This window comes from Fringilla coelebs (genome assembly GCF_963513975.1).
Source record: "Fringilla coelebs genome assembly, chromosome: 3".
NCBI classification, from domain to species: domain Eukaryota; kingdom Metazoa; phylum Chordata; class Aves; order Passeriformes; family Fringillidae; genus Fringilla; species Fringilla coelebs.
Window position 1 is genome coordinate 41,986,426 of NC_140030.1, and position 19,601 is coordinate 42,006,026.

General features: G+C 39.5%; 1 protein-coding gene across 1 annotated transcript in view; it reads right to left on the reverse strand.

Moving 5' to 3' along the window:
* Positions 1-16,079, reverse strand: part of ASCC3 (activating signal cointegrator 1 complex subunit 3) — a 251,253-nt gene extending 235,174 nt beyond the window's left edge. The window contains exons 1-3 of the mRNA XM_084201554.1: positions 15,988-16,079; positions 1,806-1,949; positions 1,002-1,152 (exon numbers count right to left, since the gene is read on the reverse strand). Of these exons, the coding sequence (XP_084057680.1) occupies positions 1,002-1,152; positions 1,806-1,895 (241 nt within the window). The 5' untranslated portion in view covers positions 1,896-1,949; positions 15,988-16,079. The remainder of the gene's footprint in view (positions 1-1,001; positions 1,153-1,805; positions 1,950-15,987) is intronic.
* Between the last annotated feature and the right edge of the window lie 3,522 nt (positions 16,080-19,601).

The following is a 19,601-nucleotide window of genomic DNA, read 5'->3' on the forward strand; positions in this document are numbered from 1 at the left end:
CTTAATAGCTTTAACAGGCATTTTCTGCAACTGTACAGCACAATTGACTACCACCACACGTTGGACATGCATAACTTGCCTAGCCTTTTTTGAAAGCCTGTGTTTAAACATTGGTTTCTTCCTCAATTTACTAGGTATTTCCAAATAAATGGTCAAGAAATAGAAATGTAAGTGGGGCAGGTTAACATTTGTATTGCAATAAAAATCTCTGGTCTATAGTACTAAAACCAGGCAAATATATTTATTTTTATTAATTCTCTCTGTCTTTTTACTAATGTGACTATTCAAGATATTTGAAAAACAACCAGAAAAGGAGGAAATATACCGACAAGACTGAAAGGAAAAATCCTTAAATATGTGACAGCAAGAGCTTGAGCCATGCACTCAGTTTATGAGCTGATGAAGTTAATTTTTTCTAAAAGCAAAAGCTGTATTAGGTTTGTCAGTCAAAAACTAAATTTCCAATCAAAACTAAGTTTTCACACATTCTTTTCCATATTGTATTTCAGTATTAAAAGTTTAATTCCAGATGAGAGAAATATATTTTTATATATTTCTCAACACCAAACACTTCAAGGAGAAAACATTTCTTATATTTTTATCTGCCTGCACAGCAGTCCAATTTTTCATTATACCAGTTATGTGGAATTACAGCAGACAACATCAGGATTGTTTTTTCTTAGAGTACTGCTATTCCAAAAGAAACAGTTGGTTTTGCTTAATAACTGTCAATCACAAACCATACCACACTCTACAAAACAATACTATCAAACAAGTAAGAATATCCATTTAACAATGGAATCTTAAAATAAAACAGAAGCCCAAATTGTGCATATGTGCATCAGATTAAATGGAGTTTCAAAGTTATTACAAGGCAAAACTGGCATCAAGGTACAACCAAAATTGTACCAGTAAAGTATGCAGGCAGAAAGCAACTTGAACCTGCTCCCACCCCCACATAAAACAATGTATGATTAGACCACCAGAGAACAAAAACATACCTATTTGTTTTGCAGCTTGTAAGATAGTTTTTAAATCACCATTTACAGTTTGGTATTCTTTTTTGTCCAAATTGTCATCAACAAACTTTATTATCTTCTTCCAAGTAAGATCAGACTTCAGCAACTGGGCATGCTGTTTTGATCTTTTAGTCTGAAAATGCAAAATATTTTGGTTTTTAAATTTATTTCAAATTATTACATGAGGGTTCCTTTAAAATTAAACACCAGATAAAAACAATTCCTTCCAACTGCATTCAGTCAGTATATACTACTGACTGCAAGCACTTTTCCTTTTACCTGATCTTTAGACTCTTTCCTGAGCATATGAAAACAGGATACACAAAAGCACATACACTCTTTCACCAAACTCTTGCAACTTCAAGAGATATACAGTTCTCAAGATTCCAAAGTCATTTCACAGGTTCCCACAAGGCATCTATTGCTTTAATGCATTATTTCTCAGGAAGCAAAAGAAGTACCTAAATTCAGTGAACTCAATATTAGAAGGGAAATGTTTGGCTTACCAGCTCTATGTGAGCTCAGAGCTAAGAGCAGCCTTGTCCAACTTCTCGAAAGACAAATTAACACAACCAAACAAGCTTTGCCATATGATTGTAAGGGCTAAATATAAATCACAAAGTGACAGCAAATTTGACTTTGAGTGAGAACACTATGAAAGAATGTACAGGAAATTTTACACACTCTGCCCCTCTTGCTTGCCTACTCTTATAAAATATCAATGCAAATGAAGAAAACAGATGATTCTTACTATAGCTATGCTTTGTAAAAGAAAAAAATCTTTACCGTTAAGTCAGCTAATTCTTCACTGTAATCCTCATGTTTAGTGACATTTGAAAAGGAGCGTAAAGCGCCTGTAAGACGAGGCAAGGCCATCTGTTACTCATTCAGTGATCCATAGGATGAGAAATCAAATCCCAGTTCAAGCACCTAGATGACAACAAAACAAATAACATAGCTTTATTAATGTTATAAATACAAACTTGCATCATGAACTTGAAAGACCTTTTCGAGCTAGCAGCACTTGGCTGGAACTTCAATTAAGCCAGTTAAAAAAAGATCTCTTGAAATAATGATAATCAAAATTAAAGGAGGTGAAAGGCACAGAGCAGAGGCAAGAAATGGTAACATGTAGAGGTCACTTAGCAGGTGGTTCTTTTCTCTCCTCCCCAAACAAAAGTTACCAGCAATGAGGCAAAGTGGCAATTATTTCTTTAGCACCCCTAACACTGAGTACTACAGTGAAATGTATGTAACTGAACTTTAGCTCCCAATAGCAGTAAGTGATTACAACCTACGGGAAGATTTCCTCTGAGCCAGCCCATGCTGGGAGCTTTCAGGTCATTAACAGCCTCTGGCGCGGATGCAAAGAGAGGCATCTTTCTTGACAAGTGCTTAGCCATTTTTAACCAGCAAAACAGGGAAAGAAAATTATGACAGGAAATAAAGATTGTCAAAGGCATAGCATTGAACACTATTATAAGAGATAAAGGGAACAAAAAAAGGCTACCAGAAAAGTGCCTTAGGGTGTTTTCATCTCACAACTGGGAGTGCACACACACTTAGAGCAGGACTCTTCAGAACTACAGCTTATTTCCATGCAGTTTTATTTCCTCTGTGCAACAGGCTCATATCTATGCACCAAAACACAGCTGTTCTCCATCTGAAACTGTACTTCTTCCAAGCCTTTTACTGAAATTATTCTCAAAGTTATTTAATTTCAAAAGGTGCCCACAGCTGAAATATTTAATGAACCCTAACACACAGCTACAGTTTCTGATGGTATTAGATAAGATACAGATTTAGATTATTTTTGAAACAATTAATGATACCATTACAAACCTAATGATCTGCATCATTCTTAGCATGCCTGAAGATCAACGCCCATCCAGAATTTAAAGAACTTGTAATAGAGTTAATAGAATTACTTCCCCCCAGTCATACAGTACAGAATTCTCTACTTTCATCCAATTATCCTTAACGTTTTTCCTTATTTAATGACTGCATTTGTATTTTAGCTATCAGCTTTGCAATACAGCACAAAAGAAATCCAGATGCAGCATTCCAATCACAAACAGAGAAATTCCACTGACTTGTCAGGTCTGCTTGTTTTCCCACCTTGCCTTAAGATGCTTTTTGAGAATGATCTTACAACAGCAGATATTTTGGAGACAAATGTCATAACGATGAAGCTATAATATTTGGAAATACAAAATCTTTAACTGTGCAGAGCAAAGAGAGCATGTGTTCAAGCCTAGAAACAGACAGAGCCAAACACCACTGCAGCTCTTTTGATATACTCCGTGAATATATGACATGCAATTCATACCAGCATAGCTCCTAGTAAAAATAGTCCGTAAATATTATAGCCACCATCATTAGAAGGGAAGCAATGTGTCCAAACTTTGAGGGTACATCACTCTCACACTGTTCTAAAGACAGAACTGCCATCAGCTATTAGAGCTATTTTACCTCTTTATTTTATACCTACATTTAAATACCTTTTTCTGTAGCATTATGTGCCTTTATAAAAAATTAACAACATACCTCTAATATAACTTTAATTGTCCTCTCTGAAATACATGCACAGCAATTTGTGAAAGTTGGAACATACTTATAAAAAGTTCACTTTTCACACACACTTGTAAATTTCAATGCATTTCCAGCAGGCTCATTTATTAGGAAACTGAATTTTAAACGCATATTTCTTTTTCCTTTATTCAATTTCTTTATTAGCAGCTCCTGAAATAGAAAACCTGAAACACCAGAAAGCAAGAAAAGACACACTGTCCTGACCAGGCGTGGCCAAACAGCAAAATCCAGCCCTGCAACACTAATCTTGTACTAGTAAATGCTGCTCCAAATTGCCTGGGTGCTTTCAGAATTTGCAGGTGTCTGAGGAGGCTGGTTTGGCAGAGCAGTCACACAAAGCTTCTGCATCCCATTTATAGTCAAATACCACACAGCCCCTTCGCTTCTGGTACATGACACCCACTCTCAGCAGGGCACTAACGAAAACAAAAACAGGTAGTAAACAGAATGCAGGGGACAGGTGCAATTAATTACTCCACTGTTAACATAGAAAAACAAGGTAAAACTTAGAAATTTTGGCTATTGTTCTGCAGCATATTCTGAACACTAAATCAAAAATCATGTGGCCCTATAAGATGCAGTGTAAATTAATATTTGTTTAAAAAAAATATGTTACCTGCCTTCACATAAAGCCTCCTTACATAGATACCTGCCCGCATCACACTGCCTTTGAAGTAGATCAGCTACTCCTCGTCTTTCCACAGCCATCATAAGGGTAACTAATTCCTTATGGTTTGAAAGAAATGTACCTGTTTGCTCACAGGTGGATCTGAAACATCTGAACTACCGAATGATCCTGTTGAGATCTGCTAGTTTTGAAACAAGGACCTAAAAGGCAGTGGCAATTAAATTCTCTTTACCACGGCCCACATACAGAAGATGAACTTTTGCCATCCTTCTGCCTATTCCCCCTAAAGAAAAGTATGAGAAAGGTACCATCTTAAATCATTTCTGTAGGACAAATGCAATGGGAATTTAACCCTCATATGAGTGTGACTTTACATGGTAAAAAGATTTCTTCTCCCCCCCCACCCCCAATCAAGTAAGGACATTTTGGCTGCATTGTGGTAATGATTCCTAGAACAATCTCAGATTTCCTGCCTCTTTTAAAATACACTTAAATTTCCACCAAGCATGTTTGTAAATCAGAAAGAGCAATATCCACCCTTCTAAAGCTTTGTGAAGATGAGAGAAAGTAACTTTTAAAGTCTATTTTGCTTCTTTTAAAAACAAGTGTGATTTTAACACTGAAACTTTTTATAGGAGAAAGTAAAACATAAAGACAGATTATACTCAGAGTTCAGGTAAGCAACAATTCAGTTTATTGTTTGAAAGTAAACATGAATCATAATCTCAGCAGGTTTTTACTCATTAAAGTGAAACATGAAAAAAATTTCTAGCAATACCGCAAAGGTAACAAAAATTACTATAGAAGTTTTCCACTTAATATTTTCACCAGCTACTTAGGTTTTCGTCCAAGTCCTGGCCTTTCTATGTTTCTAATACAAGCAAATAACAAAACCATTTCTTTCTCTTCTTCACTGAAATATTAAAGAGATTACTGTAAAAGACACCTCTTTTTGAAATTTTCTGAATTCCTATGCTCTCTAACAGATCAAGCCAGCTGCCCGGTAGGGCTAAGAGAAGGCAAATGCTCAGATCAGGCACGTCAATGGTCAAGTTGAACAGAAATCTTTCCTTCCTTACAAAGGATGGAATAACATAGCATTAACACAGGTAAAATCCACAGTTACACAATCCTAAAGTACCAGTTTCTGTAGTCTATAATATTTTACTTTTTATTTGTCCTTTAAGACTTCACAGCAGTGATTCTGTTTAAAGTATTTAAGGAATATTAAGCCATATTCCCAGATTTTGCCTACATTACCTAGAATTCTTCCAGCTATTAATAAGTTTCTTGCTATGTAAACCTGCAATTTATAAAACCTAAAGAAGTTATTACTGGTAACTAATTTAATCAAAGAACATTATAAAGAAAAAGAGGCTTTAGACATTGGCAGGGAATAGCAGGTTGCTATTGACCACAAAGTATTTCAAACAGCATTTTCTCTTTCACTGGAAAAAGGCGAAACATTTCAAATGAAAAAGAAACTAATAGGGCAAAAGATATCCCACCCACAACGCTATACAAAAGCTAAAGGGATACTGAAGTAACTTTTTTTACATTTTAAATACATAATTCAAACAGTGCGACCATTTATCAACACATACAATATTTAGCTTTACAACTACTGTGTAAGAAGACTAAAAATAAATCCCCAAACATTACATTTTACTGATATGAACACATTTTTGAATGGCTACAATTAACTTCAACAGCTTCATTAACGCAAAGGTAAACTCGATATTTTATTTACAAATAAGACTCAATATTTAAAAAAACCCAGACAAGACATTCTACTCAGTATATATCCTTTCTACATCATACACATCAAAGGACAAATATTTCAAAGAAAACACTTTAAAGAAAAAAATTAAACCATTAGATAAAAAAGCTCTTTTGGACCTCTGAGAATTTTTATTAGATTCAATAAAATTTCTTATCCAAGCATGTTTGATGTCAACAGTACAAATACACACCTAACATCAAAATTGTTAGCCAGGGATAATAGTAGTTTAATAATGTCTGGGACATTAATCAGAAATAGCAGGTGAAAGCATGACACTAAAACAATAGTATTTTCAGACTTTGTATTTTGCACCTTTACAAACAGCGCTGCCCAATGTAGTACCAACTGTACACTTTCAGACATCTCACTTTCTACAAAAGGCCCAGACATCACCCTGGAATTCTCTCAAGTTGTCTGGGTCAAATATGACTGATCTCCAGTCAAGACTGGGTCAATCTTTAAAAGGGTGACAGCAAGATTAAGGAATATGTACTCAGGAAGAAACAGTGGCTTCCTGACACACAATATTTGCCTCAGCGAATACCAAAATTCAGACAAGTGCCTCAGCATAACAAGGAGGCACAACAGTGCCTCTGTGTGCCATTGTTCACGTATTTTCAGCATCTTAATTACAGAAGCCACTAAACAAACAAAAAACCCTAGAAAATCAAATAATGGAATTACAAGTCATTAATTCAATACAGTATTAACCCTTTCCACATTTTTTCATAATCTTGACCATGCACATGTGATCACCAGCTGCCTAACACTGTGCCTGCTTGCATCAGCTGGAGAACCACTTCCTGTGATTATGCCTGATACTGTTCTGGGATGATGCCAAACATGTGGCTTGGCTCAATACTGTGTTAATTTTACATGTACTTTTAGATAGTTACTGAGGATTGCTGTTTGTAAAAAAGAAAAAAAAAAAAGTAAAACAACACTTTCTTCAGAATAACTAATCTTCCTTTTCCAAGAGCATAAAATGTAATTCAGTTGTAAAACCAAAAAATGTCTCTAGTTCAACACCTCATGGCCTCAGGGAACTTTTAAGTTCCCTGCAGCGAGAGATAAACTGTATCCCAAGCAAGAGGAACTTTGAGACTTGCCTTACACATGGAGATGTACTATAAGCAAATTTCCAACTTCAACATATGTAACGTGTATATTCATTTAAACACTAGGCATAAGCCACAAATACAAGATGGGGATGATGGAGGTGTCATTAGTTTAGTTTTGCTTTAAGTTTAATAGGGGCCACTCTGTGCCTCTGTTACACACTGTGCCATCAAGAGAGGGTGAAAACAACCTCAGGGGTTTCATCTTACTCTGTTCTAGAAAGGTTTGTCACTAAAGGAAGAGATGTATGGAAGGTAAATAGGGATCTAAGTGGTCAAAGGAAGGAAAGGGAGGAAGAAAAATAGTAGGTAAGTGAGAGAAAGAAAAAAGTTTTCAGTTAATAACAGCTAGGTAACACACATTGCATTTCACTGAGGATGGCTGTGAGGCTGTAGGATGCATTTCAGCAAATATAAGTGCTATAACAATACATGTATAATACACAACTGCATAACTGCTGGGCAAAGAGCACGCTGGAGAACTTGCTCAGATGGTAGTAAAAAAACAGTCTCTGTAACACACTCCTGTAGTGAGCAGCAAGTGCATACACGGATAAAGCCCCCAGTGTGAACTACTCACCATTACAAAGTTTTTAAGTCTCACAGAGATGTGTTCAAGCACTCGAATCACTTACCACATTTACAGACAACTAAACAAATGCCTCGAATACTGAATTATCCCCCAGTTCTAAATAACTGGATGCTTATTAGCCACTCAACACCACATTATCCTTCATAATTAATGCTGATTTCCTTCAAAATAGGGTTTCAATAAGCCTCAAGGTGGGAATTGGATCATTTTGTACCTGGAGTATTCTCCCAAATGTTTCTCAAGGAAACACTTAACACTCCTTTTGAGAAAAACATAACCTATTTCAGCATTTACAAAGGATCTCAAATGCAATATAATAAAAGACTAAGTCATGTACACTAATCCTTAAGACCCTGCCTGTACATTATTACTCAAAAAAGAGAGGTGGTATGAGTAGGATTGCTGTCTTCCTATTAACCACTAAGTCATTCACTTTCTTTACAGTAAAGTTATTAGCAATGTTCATACTACCTGCAAAGACAGGATGTCAGTTCTGAAGTAACTGTCTTGCCAAACATTGAGATTCCTTCTCGAGGATTTCTTTAGTAATCAATTATGGCTAATAAAGTCTTTGCATCTTGCAGACAACACACAGTAGCTGTGTAAGCACAGTGTAACTTATGCCAAGATTCACATTTAATCTTACAGAACAATTATTCTATGAAAGCACTGAAGCAGGATTTCTCATTTAGAGAAAATAATTTTTTTTTTTGTGTTAAGCAATTTTATCAATACAACTGATAACAATAATGGTAATGCTAGCAATCTGAAACAGAAAACTTGCAAGTACCTAAACTACAGAATTATTTTTCAGAACAGAAATATGCAGAGTTTTAGACCAGTTAAGAAAGAAGCTGTAGATTCTACAGCCCTTCTAGTAATAGACAAGAAAATTGATTTAATTGTCATGTACTAAAAGTATGAAAATGGCCTTCAAAAGAAACACAGATTCTGGCCAATTCTGGCTATCACTAAACAAAATGTTTCCCAAACTATCAGCTATAAATAAAGTCATCCTATTTCCAGCAGCTTTTGAGTCAGACTTTTTACCAATGGTTGCAGTAAATAATACAGAAATATGTAGAAAATTACTCATTACATAAAATAAGAACCAGATGTCATTGTCCACACAAATGCATCAATTTAATTAAAATAATCCAAGTGTATTGTGCAATTTTAAGTGTTTGCTATGTTTTGCAATATTTGGATTTTTTGCATTCATTTAATTTTTATATAATAAGTGTAATATTTTCTAAAAAATGTCCTTTATGCTTTTTCTATCATTCAGTATGTTATTTGATACCTGTCATAATTTTCAAGGTGGGAAGAAGTAGGAAAGCCATGACGGAGTTTGCAGAAAACACTCTAGTTAGTATCTTTCCAATAATACCCAGGGACCCAAAAGCTGTATTTTATCCATAATTCCTCGAAAAAGTATTTTAATTCTGAATACACTACATTAGCTCTCAGTCTTTCTAACACTCCTCCTAAAAGCCTCTGTAAGCACATATAAAAACTTTTCCAAAGGTATGTCCATATTGATGAACCACTCATGGCCTAGCAGTCCTTTTATCCCTATTGGTCCTCGTCACAGCACACTAAAGGTTCAGTCCAACTCAGAGGTTTAAAAGTTACGAGTTGGTATTTCCTATCAGAAAAGCAGACAGAGGCACATTCATAAGGCAGCTCACTGACCTAATGCAGTGAAGACGCATAGAGAGTCCCAAAAATCAACCTATCAAGACAAGATTTTCAGTCCAAATCACTCCAGCCTTTTGGGGATGCCTTCCCCTTCAGAACTTCCTCCTACTGCCTGGAGGCAACACCACCTCCTCCCCCACAAAGAGAATAGTAAAGAAACCCAATGTTGTGACACACAATAAGCTGTCTCAAGCCAGACCACTTGATATAGCTTAAATACTACTTAACATTGGTAGGATACAGGGGTGAAAATTCAAAATTTCAGCCTAAACATTTATGCCAAAAAATTATTTCAAGGTCTGCCTTGCATTATAAGTAGACCCCTACAGCCTGAAAACATGCCTACTTCAAGGCAGAGACTCTTCTACAAAGAAAAAAATAAGTTAATTAAAAATACATTTAAGCAAGACTCAACTATTGGATAGATACATAGTCACATAAAGTAATTTTATTAAAGGCAGGATCCCTTCTCTTCAGAGCTCACATGCCACACAGGCACTTCAAACAGCACATCAGCTATTTGATGACTAGCAAGTAACAGCTTTCTAATTGATAATTCATCATTACTGCAGTTGAGAATTAGAACTTAAAAAAAGGCAGCTGCAATGTTAAAAGTGCAAATTAGAATCAAAACTAACAAATGCTGCTGATCCTTCCTGGGCTGTCTATAATGCTGGCCACATATATGCGAGAGGCTATTTTGAGAAAGATACCTGTACAATTTCCTACAGTGAGGAAAACCCAAACCGTCCTTTCAGAGCTTCCAAACATTTCTGCTTATCACATAAGAAAATGAGGGAAACATCAACTGAGGCATAATCTTATTCCTGGCAAATATAATAAAAAGGAAAATAGCCCCATTATGTCTCTAGTGATTTGAGGAGGTTAAAGAAGGATTTTTCCAGCTGTACATTTTTTAAATGGCTGCATTTCTCGAGTAATAGCCATATTCTGCTAAAATGTATGTAAAATTTCTTAAAATTTTTAGAAAATTGTACTGTAAGCTGATACATACATACATATTATACAAAAATCTCCCACTGAACAGTTAAAAGACTTTGAACAATTATTATGAGTATTTAACACGGCACATAGGCTGCCTGTTCAGACTTACAGAATCAACTTTTAAAGACACCTCAGAAACAAAAATGCTACCCTAACAAGAAAATTATACAACCAAGCATTTTATTTATATTCATGTTTTGGAAGCAACATAGATGGGTACCATATGATGTCACACTCAGCAGTAAAAGCACTGGGAAAGGAGAAGCAAGGGGTGTGGGGAACAAAGACACAAATCCACACTTATGGGGTTTGTCTTCCCAAGCAACTGTTGAACATCTGCTATTTTCACAGCCAAAGGGAATGAGTTAGTGAGAGGCGAGGGGGGGCATTTGGCTACTGTCTGGGATCAACTCACCACAAGTAATAAACTTCTTATAAGAAACGGAAGAGATGACTTTCAGAGATCCTCTTTACTCTTCCTGAATCTTTCAAGGAGAGGACACATTAGAGTAATGGAATCATTAAGGTTGGAAATACTTCCAGGATCATTAAGTCCAACCTTTGACCAAATACCACCATGCTCACTAAACCGTATCATGAAGTGCCATGTCTACTCAATTTTTGAACACTTGCTCCCCCTTAGAGCAGCAGCTAAGACTAATGGCTTCCTATTTCTTGAGCAAATTCATCAGAATCTAGTTTCCAAACAGAAACTCATTGAATTACACAGCTCAGCAGTCCTCACCAGTTTCAAAGAAAGGAGCAATTGTTTAAATGGTGGTATGGTTTACAGAGTATTTGTATGCAGGCAAAGAAGTCACAACTGTACAAAGTCATCTACTTATTCTGACAACAACTCAGAAGCCAGTTTACAACTGGAAAATGGAAATTTGCTCCACAATTCACCTGACAAATGCTTCAATCACCAACCTATCATTCCACAATCATCTATTCTTGATGTAAGACCTACTTATGTTTAAGATTCAGGCCTGTAATAACAGATTCTGTTTAATTTTTAGGCCAAACATCCAACGTGCCTTTGGGCAAAAAAGAGTAACTGACGGCTTAGAGTAAACTCATGCTTTATAACAGTAAAATATAAGGAAGAATATAATTTATACCCAAAAAATCCACATACAATGAAAGGGGAGAGCCAGCAACTTTTCTATCCCTAAAATATCAACTAGGTAAAACATTCGACACCTTCCTTTTAAAGTTATTTTTCACCAACATCCACTAGATTTAATGACACAGAAGAAGAACAAGAGTTTTATTTCGGATCTCAGAGCTGCACTCAGCAACAGGTTGGCGACCAAACTCTAGTCCACATGTTCATGTAGTGAATAGAAAACTGAGAACACCGACTGCCCTTTCTGCAATACTCATACATTGCTACTGAAGCTTAACTCTTTCTTGGCTTCAGTCCAGTCTCATGGATTTTCCTTGAGCTATACACAGCCGTGTACAACATCAAGAATAATATCTATATCTAGAATAAACTCAAGAAACACCCAGAATGGGGTCTTTCTCAACACTGGTTAATTAAGTGAGCACCACTGCCACAGAACCATAGGCTCTGCTATTGCTATTGCTTCCTTCAATCACATCTTTAGGTGTTTGTGCACTGTTGGGGTAGCTTGATCCTGGCCAGCAGCCATGTTGCTGCTTGCTCCCCCCCACAGTGGGACAGGGGAGAAAATAGGAAGAAGAAAAGAAAAAAAACTTAAAGGGTTGAGATACATACAGTTGAAGAAAAAGAAAAATACCTCTCAAGTGAAGGAAATAAATGCTCACCACATCCCACAGGGCGACCAATGCTCCAGTTTTAAATACCAGACATCTCAAAAGCAAAAAACCCACCCTCTCTTCTTCCTCTACCTCTGTTTTTATTTCTGAGCATGACAATACACAGTACAGCACATCCCACTGGCCAGTCTGGGTCTACTGTCCAAGCTGTGTCCCTGCACAGCCTCTTGTCCACTGCCTTGCCTAGCTGCTGGGTGGGGAGGGTGGAAGAAAGCTCTGATGCTGTGCAGGCCAGGAGCAGCCAAAACATTGCTGTGCTATCAACACTGTTTTACCCACAAATCTCAAGCACTTCTACTGTGATGAAAGTTAACTCCTAAACCCAGTATAGGAATGTGCTCACATTGGCATTGCTCAAACAGAGGCGATTAAATTCCTCAGAGAGAGATGAGCATAAAGAATGCCCCGACTGTGCATTTTCTTATGGGTGGTGCTTACAACAAACACAAATTTGCTCCTTTCTGTGATGTGATGAAGTATTTAAAAAGCAAGAAGGGCTAAATACACAATGACTGACTATTGCTCATAATGTAAGAATATGGAGGTATATGACAAAACTTAATAGTTTAAGGTGAGAATGCTGTTCCTGTAAAGAACATAATTGAATCTGGGAATTCATTGCCACAAGATGCCAAAAAGACTAAAAGTTCAGGTATGCCTAGATGAATTAATGGACATCAAATACCTTGATACTCAACAGCTTAGAAGGTGATAATCAGTCATTTAAATCATGGATTACTAAAGATAATATGAAAGTGAAGGTATAATTGGATTTGTCTTCCCTTTTTTTTCAGTCGATCACCTAAGACAAACTGGCTGCTACAGGAGGGAGACAATAGACAAACACCTTTGAAAACAGAGCTACAAGGTGAAATGACAACAGAGATTCTGATGATTACAATTTGGGATTTAGGAGTCTAATGTCTCAATCTGTTTCTGGGTTCTACCCTTGTTTCCTTCTCTTTTTAGTTCAGACATCAGCTGTTATATTTCTAACAAACATCCAGCTACACATTACATACAGATCATTTGTTAAATTGCTTTTGATTAGATAAGTTTTTCTGAACTAGAGAGTAAATTTTGGTCTCAGTTCTCTCTTCAAAACATTAAAGCATAATTCAGTTTAAGAAGATGTGTAGGCTAGAAAGTGCTCAACACTAACTTCAACAATTGTTACTACAAACAATTTACCCAGAAAATGGTAAGCTGTTATTTAGAGTAATGAGGACTTCAATTTTCTAAGGGAAAATTTTGTAGGAGGGAGAAAGAAACCTGTTCAGCACTCAAAACACCCATATGAACTAGAATTAATCCCACCTTTAACAGCTTCCAAATAAACTTAGTTTTATAACTAACCAGAGAAACACAACATGGGTCTTTCCTTCCCCCAACCACCTCCACACCCCATAGCAGCTCTTGTAACTACTTGTAACTAGCTTGTGTAACCGAAGAGGAATGAAACATGCAATAATAACAAGGATCAGCCTGAGCTCAGTTTAGTATTTATAAAGGATAACTTTTTCGAAGAAAGCACTGTAGGTAAACAGGACCTGCAGAAATATACACCAGCCTTTTATGAAGGATGAGTTTTCTATTAACTCTGTAAAAAAATATTTTTCAACTATAAATGTTCTTCCTGAAAATGGAACTAACACTACACAATAAAAAACTGATAATTATACTGAGAGGCAAGGGACTGCAACTACTTTAGAGGCCAAATTACAATCCTCTTGATCACATAATCACAGAATAGGTAAGGCTGAAAGGGACCACAGTGGATCATCTGGTTCAACCTCTCTGCTCAAGCAGGCCCATCCTAAAGCACAAGGCACAGTGCAGACAGTTCCTGAGTATCTCCAGTGAAGGAGACTCCACAGCCTCTCAGGGCAACTTGTTCCATTGGTCAGTCATCTACACAGTGACGAAGTTCTTCCTTATGTACTAGCAGAACTTCCTCTGCATGAACATCTCCCCATTGTCTCTTGTCCTAGTGCTTGGCACCACCAAAAAGAGCCTTGATCCATCTCTTGACACCCTCTCTTCAGACAGTTATACACATTTATAAGGTCTCCTCTCACTTGTCTCTTCTTGACATTGAACAGGCCCAACATTCCAGCCACTCTTTGTAAGAGATGTATCAGTCCTTTAATCATCTTCACAGCTTTCCACCAGACCTGCTCCAGGAGCTTCAGGTTTAGCTTCAAAGCAAGTTCTGTAAACACAGAACTGTCAGAATAAAACACCGTCGTTTGACAATTTCTTGCCTTCTCTCTGATTCAGTGGAAGTCATGACCTAACCTCTTCCAAAGGCCAAGCTAGCTTTTAGAGAAAACTGAGGTCTAACATGTAAACTATATATACAATAATATATATAGGCCTTTATACAATGCATAAAGGCCCTAGCTGGGAGTTGGTCTGTACTCCCATATAAATACCATGAGAGCTCCTCCAAATATCTACACATATAATTCCAAGATGATGCAAGTTTACTTTCCTCTGGCCAGGAGCAAGTCAGATCCAAAAGAAGTCATTTTACTACAGCATCTGCTGAAAAGCAGCATGTGTTTAATTAGACACACCACCTCAATGCCATCTTTAGGCAAAGGACAGCTTGCATCTGACCTGACAGCTGGCTTGGTTTTCTTCCTCCCAAAAACTTAGCTCTGCATCCTATCATGTGGACATAAATAACTCTTGCTGCCCTGTCTCTGAAACTTCCAATATTTTTTCTAGTCATTGCCTAGACTCAAGTCAAGTCTATCTTCTGGAAAGTAACTAAGACTCAAGTCAAGTCTATCTTCTGGAAAGTAACTAAGCATGACTATTAGATTTCTTCTCTGCAGAAATTACATTTACTGATTTCACTTCAACAGAACTACCTTACAGTCAATTGTGTCAATTGTTTAAAAAGCCGTAAGACTTAAAGGGTCTACAGCAATGTTAGTATTTTAAGAACAACAAAACCTGCATTCAGAACTCATAGAAGGTTTTAAGCAAAGGTATTATTTGAATTCCAATATGATACACACCACTGAAGCACCAGAAGTGTAAGCCGTAGTTGCTACGAGACTATCAAGTGTTTTATAAACAAAGCTGTCAGTTTACCACTACCAACCAAAAGGATGCAGTACCCGAAAGGAAAAAACACTCTACGTGACCACATGCTTTTTTCATTCTTCACTTCTGGTTCTCTACATTTATTAATACCAGTAGTAAGTACTGAAAGTACATTCGACACTTGACCACTCCCATCAGCAAGCCGTTCCGAGAAGCAAAGCGCGGAAGGCAGGGGGGAGCCCACGGCACCCGGGCCTTCAGGAGCGGCCTTGCATCACCCGCCGCGGTGCGCGCCGGGGCTGGAGCACGGCGAGCGCTCCGCCAGCCCCGGCCCCGCTGCCGGCCCCGCTGCCAGCCCCGGGCACGCTGCCTGCCCTGCCCGCCGGAGGTAACGCGTGGCACCGGCCAGCGGCCCGGCTGCCCCGAACCCCGCGGCCCGGTTGCCCCGAACCCCGCGCCTCGCCAGCAGCGCAGCGACGCCCCTGCCCCGGGGGCTGCGGGCAGAGACCCGCGCAGCGGCAGTGGCACGCCCCTCCGCGCCTGGGCAGGCCGGTCCCGGCGGTCCCACTCCCCACCGGGGTGCCGGACCGCAGCTCCGCAGCGGCGGCGGCGCAGAGCAGCGACCGCCGCGGGGCCTCCCCGGCGGCCCCCACGCCGCACCCGCCCGACCCCCGCCCGCCGCGCACCTGCCTTACGGCCCGCCGGTTCCGCTGCCGCCAAGAGCCGGCGCGGCGCGACACTGCCGTACGGCGGGCGGGCGGGGCCCTGCTCGGCGCGGCCCGCGGGGCTCCGCCGGTGCCCGCGGCGGGGCTGCCCCGGTGCCCCCGGCCTCCGCTGGCGCCTGCCCGGGTCTCCGCGCTCCGCCGAGCCGGCGCCGCGCTCAGGCCTACGTCGGCCACAGGCCGCGCCTCCGCCGGGTTCTCTGTGCAGAGGAAACGCGTCTCGGCGCGGTGCCGCGGCTGCTAAGCCCGGTCGCCCGCCCCAGTTATGCCTGGCGTGGAATAGTCTGTAGGGGCAGCTCCCGGCAGTATTTCACAGAATCACAGAATCAATTGCGTTGATAAAGACGTAATCTGTACCGAGTTCAACCTATGACCGAACACCAACCACTTTGTAACCTAAACCATGCCGCCGAGTGACATGTCCAGTCTTGCGCACCTCCATGGACGGGGCCTCTTCACTTCCCTGAGCAGCCCATTCCAATGTCTAATAATCGTTTCTGCGTAGAAATTTTTCCTAATGTCCGAACTAAACCTCCCCTGGCACAGCTTAAGACTGTATGCTCTTGTCCTGTGCCTGGTTGCTTGGGAGAAGAAGCTGATCCCCGCCTGGCTTCACCCTCTTTTCGGGCAGTCGTAGAGAGAGCAGTAAGATTCCTCCCGAGCCTCCTTTTCTCCAGGCTCAACAACCCCAGCTCCCTCAGCCTCTCCTCATAAGACTTTGTACCCCTGTGTCAGTGCCTCGGGCTTTCCTGGATGTGGGTGGCCTTCAGCCCTCAGTGCTGTTTAGCAGCTCATCCATCCCCTGCACAAGCAATTCTTGCCAAACCATGTGCGTACCTCAGTGTGGTTAGAGCTTTTCCACTTACTCAATTTTATAATTTTTGAAGCAAGCTCTTTAAATAAGTGGCCTATGTCCTCAGTTGTATATATACATATATATATACATATATATATACATATATATATATATATATATATGCACACTCTATATATGTGTAATGCAATACTTTTCTATAAAGATATTATCTGCTAGATATTTAGTGTACTAGAAATACTAGACATTGCATGGAATTAATTTTGTCAAATGCAGGTGTTATAATGTAGACTAAATATGTGCCTCAGGAAAAAAAAATTCTCATTTTCTTGAGCATGTACTAATTTTTTTGGAAGGCATATGACATTTGATGTCCATATCTTAAATAATCCTTTGCTTATTCTCTTCTGTGTTGCACCAGATTTTTGGCAGCATTTCAATATTCATTGCTATGTAAATCTACTGTTCACTGTCTTGTCCTTTATTTGACTGCTATGCTTCTTGCATGTCCAATAAAAAGGTGTAAATAGTCTTTCTCCATCTTTCGCATGAAATCCTTCTGGCATAGCCGCACGAGAAGTTCTAATTCAAATTTGAGAAAAAAGGTTTCAGTCAAGTAGGCTCAATATTGTAGAATCTGAGAAGCGAGGAACATATCTGATCTTGAGTTTGCAAAACATCCTGGAAATTTACAGGAGTAAATTCACCACTGTACTCCTCACTTCACGTGTTTGTTAACCAAGCAGTATTGCATTTGGAGTCAAACCAGTGTTATTCACCTGGAGAACAATGGGTACTCACAAGACCCAATCCCAGTTTATGGTCACTGAGTACTGCCAGCTGGTATTATTGTCTTGAATTACTGTCTGCTATTATTGACTTGAATTATTGTCTGCAAATGCATTATAATTTGTGGACTATTGAATTGACTCTTTTTGTTTCTTTTTAACAACATTAATGCTAATGTATGACCCATGAATTTTAGTAACTTGAGGAGTACTTCAGATTCAGAAAAGAAATGGATTAGTAATTAAAATAACCTTGTATTTACTTTGACAATGGAAAACTTATTAAATCATCGTCTTACAAAAACAATCAACAGATTCATTTTCTGTTGATATTGTAAGATGAACCTGGCAGACGTCCTTGTATCAGTTTTAATCTTTGCTGTGATGAGAGTATCAAGCATTCAAAACTAACTGCTCTCTGCAGATGTCACTGTTACCAACACTGGGAGAAAAATCTTAAATCAATGTTATTATGTGACAATAATGCAGGTTCCTCAGAAAACATTCCAAATCTCTATTGCCCATGATTACAAAGTAATCATATCATGCATGCTGCAACTGCAATGCTAGCAAAAGTCAGTGCGTTGGAGGTGCTGTTATTCAAATGAGCTGTAATTCTTTACAGTCATCTTGTTCCCATAGATTTTAATACTTCGTTTAAAAGTCACTGGGAGGAGGGACTGACCTTGGCTCAATATCAGGTGCCCACTGAAGCCACTCTATCAGTCCCCTTCTTGGCTGGACAGGGCAAAGCAAATATAACAAAAGGATTGTTGGTTGAGATAAGGACAGGGAGAGATCACCCAGCAATTACTGTCACAGGCAAATCAGACTCAACTTGGGGAAAAATTAGTTTGACTTATTACCAGTCAAAATCAGAGTAGAATAATAAGCTATAAAACCAAATCCTAAAAACATGTTTCCCTCATTGCTGCCTTCTTTCTGAGCTGAACTCAATTCCCTATTCTCTACCTCTGCTCCTGCCAGTTGTGCAGGGGAGCAGGGAATGTGGGCTGCAGCCAGTTCATCACACATTGTCCCTGCTGCTCCTTCCTTCTCTGGGGTTGGATTCCTCACACCCATCAACTGCTCCATAATGGGGTCCCTCCCACAGGAGACAGTTCTCCATGAACTTCTCCAAGGTGAGACCTTCCCAGGGCTGCAGTTCTTCATTAAATGCTCCAGCATGTGTGCCTTCTGCACTGCTTCAGTGTGGGACCCCCAATGAGATCCCAAGTCCTTCCACCAAATCTGCTCCAATTGGGCTTCCCACAGGGTCACAGGCTCCTTTGGACATCCACCTGTTTTGGTGTGGATTCCTCCTTGTCCTGCTTCACTGTAGACCTTTTTGGGTTGCAGGGGGATAGCTGGTCTCACCACAGTCTGCATCTTGGGCTGCCAGGCAATCTCTGCTCCGGTGAGTGGAGCACCTCCTCCCCCTCCTTCTTCACTGATATTGGCAACTTCAGAACTTTTCCCTTCATGTTCTCAGTCCTCTCTCCAGCTGTAGTTGCTCTTGCTCAGGTTTTTCTGTCTTCTTAAATCTGTTATCACAGAGGTGCTACCATCAACATTGGCAGACTCAGCCTTGGCCAGTGGTGGGTCCATCTTGGGGTTGGCTGGCATGGGATCTGTCAGACACAGGGGAAGCTTCTGGCAGCTTCTCACAGAAGCCTAACCCTGTACTCCCCCCCCCCACCCATGACCAAACGGGCCACACAGTACAGTTGCACAGACATTGTGAGTGGTGCAAGTTCTTAAAATTGAATATACAGTGTATCATAAGAAGATATTGCTGAGGAAGATATGAATAAGAAAACAAATATCTACCACTGCATAAAAATTCAGAATTCAAATTTGTTCCTTGAGACCTGAGCCTTTTATAATGTCATGCAGGCTACATGAAGGGGATCTATCATCTCCATTATTGCTGGTTCTTATGCATTGTTCTCTGACTTCAATCTATTTATGTTATC